Here is a 9,245-nt window from a genome sequence, read left to right as displayed (position 1 = left end):
TTGATTCATTTATTCCTCGAACGTCTGAAACAGAAGAACTGCAAAAATAATCAGTTTACAGTGATGTGAAACGGAGCAACATACAGTTTTCATACATTTAATTTTAATTCTCTGTGGAAACACGGCTAGAAATAATGACAATATTTAGATTTTCTTTCAGTGTAGAATGATAGAAAATGGAGAAAATGAAACCGTCTTAATCCACCGAGTATGAATATTTCATCTTTGCAGAGCTCAAATCTTCATATCGCTTCTTTCAACTCGACCCAAAGACGTCCGAGTCCTCCACCTGCTTGTGTTTGATTTTGAGCGGAGTATTCCTTTAAACCCAGTTCTCAAAAGGCCCAGCAGACGGGGGAAACAGGAGGTTTTTCTGGAGGCTTCGACGGGTGGAAGCCGAGCGAGAGGCGGGTGTAAGACGAGGGCGGCTGCAGGTCCAGCCGCCCGCCGCCCGCCTTCCCGCCGCCGCTCTCCGGCCTCCATCTTGCCTGTTCTCGCGTCTGTTTGCACACAGGTCTTCCACACAGCCAGCAGTTTACACCTCACTCTATCCAGCGCCGCCACCGTTTCCACGAGGCAAAAAAAAGAAAAACAAAAAAACACTCACAATGACTCGCAGTACAAATTTTCAGGCTCATGCATTTTTTTTCTTTTTTTTTTATTTCCAAGCTGCTGAAATATATATATAATAAAATATATATTTTTCATATGTTTAAAAGACAACTGTTCTAGTGGGGAAAATAACCAGGTCTATTTTGTATTAGTGTCTTTTTTTAATTTAATATCAGACATTACTGTAGTGTGATTGTTGGGTAGAATATCCATTTTCCTATCGGATTTAATTTTCTTTTTCTGAGTGAATATTGAGGATTCTTGCTGCTGATTGGTTGTGAGAGGAGAGGGGGGCGGGGCCAGGGCTGTTGAAAATCGTCCCGGCAACCACTAGCAGTAGTGGAGGGGGGGCGGGGCGGGGCGGGGGGGGGGGGAGGGGTCTTCCTCCTACCTTTAAAAACATGAGCACAGGTGCTTCATGACAAACCTTACTAGCATGTTTGGCTGCATCATATTCCTTTGGCACTGTATTTTGAATGAACGTTAATTTATTAAAAAACATACCAAAAACGTTCCTGAAACCGACTCACCGCTTGGTTTGTTGAGACGTACGTCGGGTGTTGGTCCTTTTTCTGGTGTTGTTTTATTGTTGAGGTTTGTTTGAAAAAGGTTTAAAAGGAAAACAAAAAGCAGATTTGTTTGACTTTTCTTTTTGTTGAAGAAGTTATTTACATTTTTTATGTTTTTACGAAAGTGTGTTTCCGGATTGGAAAAAATGAGCCCCAAATCCTCGCACACGTTCATTATTAAGAAAGAAAATAGATTCAGAGCATGTTTTATATCCGATTATTCTCACATCTTCAACCTGCGACACAGTAAAACTTTAATTTATTTTATCTTGTGCAACAATTCTGACCACTTTTCGTTGATTATCAATGTTTTCGTCCAACCAAACGTTTGCTAAACATCTCATTCCGACCAGAGCGATGGTTTGGTTGAGTCATGTTGATGTCACTTTGTCATCAGGGACTGATTTTGGTCAAACTAGCTTTCATGGGGCCTGGACTACGAAGCCAGGATGTGTTTCAGAGGTCCGGCTTCACAACCGGTCCTACGATGGTGGTTATCAACTCGGTAAGTCAACTCAGGTTTGTCTGATCTGAGCGCGTGCACATGAGACGAGCGGCTTCATTTTCTAATCCTTCTGAAGTTTTACGGGTGAGAACTGATTTTCAGTGGAGATGTTTATATACCAGTGATCTCAACCTCCAACATACCTTCCTGGTTAGCCGTTCAGTGTACGTTACTATGGTGATATACCCCGGTAAGAAGTGAACCACCGTCGTAGGACCAAAAACCCAGGATTTAACCTGAAGTTACCTCGATAACCCCAAATCCTGCTGCGTAGTTCAGGCCCATGCTCACCTGGTCTTGACCCAAGTCCACTACTCTGGGTTCCTGATGTTTTTTTGTTGGTTTCATCCTGAAAACTGGTCAAACATGACGGTTACAAAACTATTATGCACAAAACCTGACATTAATCTGAAGAAAAGACACAAGAATTTGTCATCTAAATGCTCTGATGTGCAGATACTCAAACGTTATCCAGTGCTGCTGTTTTCTAGTAGAAATAAGCTTAATTCTAAAGCCAACGCATTTAATTTGTCTCAAAAACAACTCGTCAATAAGCTTCTGAGTGTTCGTCTTTCACCCAGACAATATTTTGGCTTCTTTTGTTGAATGAACTCAAGGTTTTGTGAAAGAGTTTGACGTCTAAATGTGGTTTGATGTGTTTTTGCTCTTCCAGATGATCTATTTGGTTGTTTTTCGAGCAAAAAATTACATTTGACGCGCTCTGGGAATGTAAAACGTCCTGAAATCAGCCCCCAAAAACAGGGTTTCAAACTAAAAACACAAAAATCCTGTTTTCTAAAAACACTCGCTGATTAAAACTGGGCTCTACTTTGGAGTTTCTGACATTTTAATGATAAAATCAGTCCGTCTGTCGGTCGGTCAGGACCGCTGGGTGTGAATTCCTGCTCGGCTCGAGTCAAAGCCGCCCGCGAGGTCGCCGAGTCCACGAGTTCCTGTGATGCTGCTGAATAGTTGTGGGACAACACATGGGTGAGTTTTTGTCCCGACACGTGGCACCGACACAACAACAGCCCCTCCACAAACGCACATTCACCACCAGTCTGACCTACATTCTGCTCCCGCACGGAAAACAAACGTCTGCATTTCTTTATATTCTTTGTTTTTTTTAATACAGCAATATAATATCATATATCACTTTCTTCTCCCGTACGTTAAAAGCATCTGTCAAGAAAAATATTCTGCAAATCTGGATCCACAATACATTCATATACTTTTAAATACAAAAAAATAAAAGGAAAATATACCATTAGAGGGTTTAAAAAAACAAAAAGCAGCTCCGAGAAGCTGATATTTTATCATCCAGAAATGAAAAGTGATTCGAAGGTTTTTAAAAGCATGAAAACAAACACTACAGCTGTAACACCGGACCGGACAGAGCATGCTCACTGGACCGCTTTAAATCCAACGGTGGTGGAATAACAGTAGCACGGAGGGAAAAGGTCCTGAAGCACCTCGACGTCACAGTTCTACGAGGAAGAAGGTCCACGTCAGGAGAACACACAGTGGTCCACGGGTCAGAACTGGATCCAGTGTTGAAACATGGATGTTTATGAAGCTACACAACAAATAAATAAGTTATCTGCCTTTAAACTATCTTCAGTTTTACTAAATATAGTTCTCCAAATATATATATATATATATGTATGTATGTATATGTAGACAGCGGAGTAGAAAAAGGCCTGGGTGAGGGTTAATAACACCCGGTTACACACAGCGGGGTGCAGGTTCCTTCATAGTTCAGGGAGGTTTGTTTTTAGTTTTTTGTTTTTACATCACGCAAGATCAGGCATTAAGATTCACAAGGACGTCTGTAACAACACTGTGGTTGTTTCAGTAACAGCGTTTTGTAGTGTTTTGTTTTTTTTTTACAAAGAGAAGCTCAAAAAACTAAAAAAAGAAGTCAAGACTGCAACAATAAACTGAATAATACAACAATAAATTAAATTATGAGCAATTTTTGATGAGTTGTTTTCAGGAAAATGCCAAATATTCTTATTTTAAATTGAGTAAAACTGACAGAATGTGTTAATAAAAGAGAGAAAAGTAGAAAAATGTCTCTGAATACATAAATAAAAGTAATATCGTTACTTAAATAACAAATATTAAATGTGAAAACGTCTAATTTGCTGACCATAAAGCTAAATCCAATTACATTTTACTCTGCTGTTTATTGTTCTGTCGCTCATTTCATTTGATAACTTGTTAATTTTGCTAATTTTTGTGTTCTTCGCACACTGTAAACTACTTTTCCACACAAAATTGTAATTTTCTGAAACTGAGCTAGCTAGGTAGCCAGCTAACCAGCTAGCTCAGTTAGCCTACCAAGCTGACACAGGTTGTTTAGCCTTTAAGCTAGCTACCAAGCTGAAGCTAAAATTTGAAACTGAATTTTAATCATTCACCTACTGTTGTTATTTCACTCTTTTAGCCACTAAAACTCTTTTAAAGGAAGCTGAAATATGTTTAGCCACCAAGCTAATGCTAACAAAGTGACTTCATTGACACCAGATTCTATATTTTATCTTATTGATGACATTTTGTAAACGAGCTGACAAGCAAACCATATAACTGAATACATAAATAAACATTCTGGTAATTATATTAGTAAAATTAAGTGTAAAAGCAAATATACAAGCTAAAACCTTTCTTTTAACCACTAATTAGTTGATTTAAAAAAAAAAAAGCTCAACCCTTAAGTCATTTTACTCTGCTGTTTATTGTTCACTATAAATTGTTTTTAACCTCGTTCATTTTGCTAATTTTATTGTCCTTATTATTTCCCACAACCCACATTTATCATATTTTTCTTCTTTCTGCAGCTACATAGCTAGCTGAGAGAAGAACTCCAGGTTATTTCAGATCACTGTGTCATGCTAACGTTGCTAACGCTCTTCTTTGTGTCCGTTGTAGCCATTCAGGGTTTAGCATCTTATCCAAGTTTAGGAGTCGCCTGGAACAGACGTTTTGCTGGTGTGTAAAACATTTTAAAACATTCAGCCATTGTGGACATTTTTTAATGTCACTGTCTACAGTTTTTAGCTACTTTTGGACACGTTTTAAGCCATTTTGGACCATTTTTAGGTTGTTCTTAACCATTTTGGAGCCATTGTGGACATCAGCGGTCATCATCATCAGTGGACACATGGAGATCTTCCCTGTCTGGATGCTAAGAGTTAGCACGACACCGAGAGCTACATTCATGAGGTAAAAATATTCCAAAATGTTCCTGTAACTGATAGATTACATATTAGCTACTGTACTGAAGCTAGCTTTTGTCTTCTAACTGCACTAATTAGTGCCTGTAATAGAAACCATTGTGTTTACTGCAGCTAAAGCACGTTAGCCAGAGAGCTAACACTATCTCTGTTCTTCTAAACCTCCTTGGAGATAAATGTTGGATTTTACAGAGTTATTCTTTCAACTACGTGACTGATTTAATGGTACTTTTCTCCTAATTTCACCCAAAGAAAGCTAAAAAAGTAGCATTTGTAGCTCAATTCTTAGGGTTTTCTAGCTAGCTAAAAGGCTTTAGTGACGCTAACATGCTTTTGTTTTGCTTTCCATCTGTACCAGTCTTACATTTAATTATTCATCTACCTGTATTTTTATTGATTGGACACTAAACCATAACTTAAACCTGTTTAACCGTTTATTGACGTCTTAAATTACATCTTTGACTTGACGTTAGCAACATTTTGTCAGTTTTCAAAATGACTTTTTGCTCAATTTTCAAACAGTTTGAGACTAAAAAAAAAAAACAAAACAGATGAACACAAATGAAAATGATCGTTATTGGCAGAAGCAGTCAGTCAACATGCATTTACTGAAATTAAACCGCACAAAGGACTTCACGCTGTTACCACGACAACCACAGCGTTGCTACGGAGGCGTCGACAAACATGAGCCAAGGATGGATTTAAAATCTAAACCATTAAAACTGTCAAGGTGCCGCAGCTCATGCTTTTCTGTCAAATCCCGCGACACAGATACTCGTTACACAACATCGTTTCTCAGCAATAGACAAACTGTATAAATATGCAGCAAAGAGTGACGCCGCAAAACCCAGAGACGGCGTCTTAGCGTCTCTCGGGGAAGCTTCCAGCAATGCAGCAGAGAGAAGCAGGCGGTCGGTCGGTCGGACGCATCGCAGCCCGCTGAAGGTTCTGGATTTGATCGAAAGCGGCGGCAGTCTCTGCCTCACAGTGGATATGGACTGTACAGTGAACACAGCAGCAGGGCCGCCTCGCTGTCCATCCCGCTTATGGGATGCTGGGAAAAGCCCACGAGTCTCCCATCAGGGACCGGCGCCGGCTGTTTGGGTTTCATTGGATTTTGAGGAAAGATTTTTTTTTTCTGCTCGCGTCCTTCACAAAACCAGCTCTGGCCACTCGTCCGGCCCTCACAGTCAGAGGAGACAGAAACGGAGTCACTGGGGGGTTCCTGGAGCGCCGTCCGTCACGGTTTGACCTCGGCGGCGGGTTCAGGGTCGGCCGGGTCGGCCGGGCCGGTGACCGGCGGCGGCTGGGCCAGCGTGGAGAACCAGGACGACATGGCCGACTTGGCGCTGGTCAACGCTCCGCCCACCGACTGACCTGAGAGACGGAGACAAAGGTTTTTATCTTTATGAACGTCTCTTTTGCAGCTCTATGGAAACAGCACAACCATGTGTAGGAGTAGAGACGAATAAAACATACTCTGTGCTGTATTACGCAGGTAGAATGAGTTTAAGGTTCATTTCTTTATTTATTTTGCCCAAAAAAAAAGAATATTTCCAGCATTTGTCCTACAGGTGGAACCAACACCAGAAAAACAACAACATGGTGACTCCACACGCTCTAGATATTTCAACATCTAGTTCCTAAACTCGTGCGTTACACAGCCTGCAGTTCAGCCCAAAACTACTTTGTGTCTTATGATTGTCAGTTGCAGCCACGTCAATCACGTCCTCTCTGATGAGCTGAGAAGAAAGAATCTGAAGTTGCTTTTTTGCAGAATCTGGTTCATTTTTGGTATTTTTTTAATGGTATGAAGTGATTTGGATGAAATCTAGTTAATTTAAGTTTAGATTTAGTCCAGTTATCTGATGGAACAGCATGTCTCATTGGTTCAAGGACTCATGGAGAGATAAAAATCTGATTAATGTTTCTGTTTTGACTCTTTCCAGCTCTGATAAATGGGGTAATTATGACAACTTTTGGCTCAGTTTTAAATGAGACATGCAGGTTAAGCTTAGATTTGGGAAAGTTTGCATCTTCTGGCTCTGATAAGTGGTGTAAATTTGGCAACTATTTAAATATAACACACATTTTTAGTTTTTTACAGAATCTGGTGAGAGAACATGATTTATTTTTTTGTAAATTATTTAAATAAGGCATGCAGTGATTTTAATGAAATATCACAATGTTAAGCTTAGAATTGGTGAAGTTTCTCGATAAATGGTGTCATTTTGGCAACTCTTTAAACACAACCTGCATGTTTTGTAGAATTTTTTGCTTGCAAAATAAAGTAATTTGTAAGAAATATAATAAAACTAAGCTTAGATTTGGTGAAGATTCCTGATAAATAGTCCAAGAACCAGATCAAATAAGACGATTCAGTCTGTTTTTGCAGTTTCTGGCTCTGATAAATGGTTTAATAAACAGAGTTTATTGCTTTTTATACAATCTGCTTCGAGCAAATAGTTTGTTTATGCAGTTTGGGTGATTTTTTAAACGAAATATCACAATTATAAGCTTAGATTTGGTTGAGTTTCCTGATAAAAAAGCTCAAGAACCATCAGAAAGTTGAAGATCTTACTGTGGCTCCTGCTTCTGATAAATGCAATTTAAAATATAAGATGCTCAGAAGGTTAAATCTTAACCTATTCAACAGCAGAATGTTTTCTTTTTGGGTAAAGTTAGAGGTAAAGGTGCTTTAGATCACATCTGAGTCACGTTTTTGGGGTCAGAATGAACAAACAAGCCACAGCCTGATCCTGGTCTTGCGGTCTTACCCACGGCCTTCCCGGTCTGGACGACGCTGCGGCTGGTGGTCATCATGGCGTTTCCGATCTTCTTCCCTCTCTCGCTGTTCTGCACCGAGCTGTAGGGACAAAAAAAAACAAAAAAAGGCTCATGAACCGGCGGAGAACACCTCCTTCACCTTCCCCCGTCCACGGCGCCACATTGCAGGAATTCTTCCTCACTTTCCAGGAAACAAACTACAGAAAAAGTGCTGCTGCTGAATGTGGCGCCGACCTGTTAGCGGGGGGGTTACGCAACCGGCCGAGCAGGTGGCGGGTCCGGCGGTCCGAGCTGACCCCGGGGCGGAAGCGGGGCGGCTACGTTTCACAACAAATGTGGGGCTAAATGCGGCCCGGGCGGCTTTATCAGAGCCCAGGCCTTCATGAGGATCCCCGCTGACCTGACATTCAGCAGGAATCTCGCTCCCGCATCATCTGGGCAAACAGCGGCGTTGTTAGAAAGACGATGGAGATACGAGTCGGCAGCTGCAGGCGTCCGTCACTCGCAGACCTCTAATGAGACGCCCAAAATAAACCCGTGTGAGAGCTGAAGGTGGCGAACGGGGAATAAAAGCAGGAAGATTAAACATCTGAGCTGAACTCATTTAACCCCGTCTGCAGCTCATTCCAGCCGCTTGTTCTTCATGTTTACACTCGACTGTCGCCTGTTTTATGGCTGATTTGTGGAGCTGTTGTTGTGTTCTTAACCTCAGAGCTGCAGCGGTTATTCCATTTATCCACCATTTAATTAACTACTCTTATAATTAATTAATCAGTTTATGTAGTTTTTCTGATTCTGGCCTCGTCAAAGTGAACTTTTTCTGCTTTCTTCTTCTCCTCTGACAGTAAACTTTGGGTCGTGGACAAAAGAAACTCACATTTTTTCACCATTTTCTGACGTTTCACAGACCGAGCAGCTCATCGATTTAACGAGAAAATGATTAACGGTGACGATGATCCTCAGCAGCAGCTCCAAATAACAAAATATTTTATTTTAGAGACTTTTAGGACTTTCTTTTAATGTCGGAAATACAAAAAACTAAATAAAAGAAGTAAATATAAAAGCATGAAAGTCACAAAGAGCATAAAAAGTGCACAACATTAATGTGACACCTGTTTTTTTTCCCTTATAATTCGATTATTTGTGAATAATTAGCAATTTAACAGAAACGTCATTAGTCGTCTTTTTAGTTTTCTGCCTTAAACTCCATCATTTTGTTATGAAAAGCTTTAATTCTAATTAAAAATCTCTTCCATTGATGTTGGATCTTGTTTTAGTTTGTCGTATTTATAATGTTTGATTATTTATAACATAATTGATTATAAACAAATCTATAGAGGCTTCTAACTTGAACACTCTGAACCCCAAAACCCACTGATGGGCTTCAAAGTCAACTTTTTTTCTAAAAAAAATGCCAAATTTATCCCATTTATCAGCGCCTGACACAGTAAAACCATAAAGACTTGGCAGATATTCGACTAAACTAATCTGTCGTGGGACGTTTTGTTGGGATAATTAACCAAATCTGAGCTTAAA

At 40.2% G+C, this 9,245-nt stretch overlaps 1 protein-coding gene across 1 annotated transcript in view; it reads right to left on the bottom strand.

The window, feature by feature from the left end:
- Window positions 1–5,338: 5,338 nt before the first annotated feature.
- The window catches only part of avl9 (AVL9 homolog (S. cerevisiase)), a gene marked incomplete at its 5' end in the record, with an annotated part of 15,641 nt that continues 11,734 nt past the window's right edge, over window positions 5,339–9,245 (bottom strand). The window contains 2 exons of the mRNA XM_008297661.1: window positions 5,339–6,299; window positions 7,700–7,788. Coding sequence (XP_008295883.1) covers window positions 6,163–6,299; window positions 7,700–7,788 — 226 coding nt within the window. The remainder of the gene's footprint in view (window positions 6,300–7,699; window positions 7,789–9,245) is intronic.

Source organism: Stegastes partitus, unplaced genomic scaffold (genome assembly GCF_000690725.1).
Source record: "Stegastes partitus isolate 25-593 unplaced genomic scaffold, Stegastes_partitus-1.0.2 Scaffold1233, whole genome shotgun sequence".
NCBI lineage: Eukaryota > Metazoa > Chordata > Actinopteri > Pomacentridae > Stegastes > Stegastes partitus.
The sequence above is the reverse complement of the archived record's forward strand: the minus strand, read 5'-3'. Positions and strand labels throughout refer to the sequence as shown.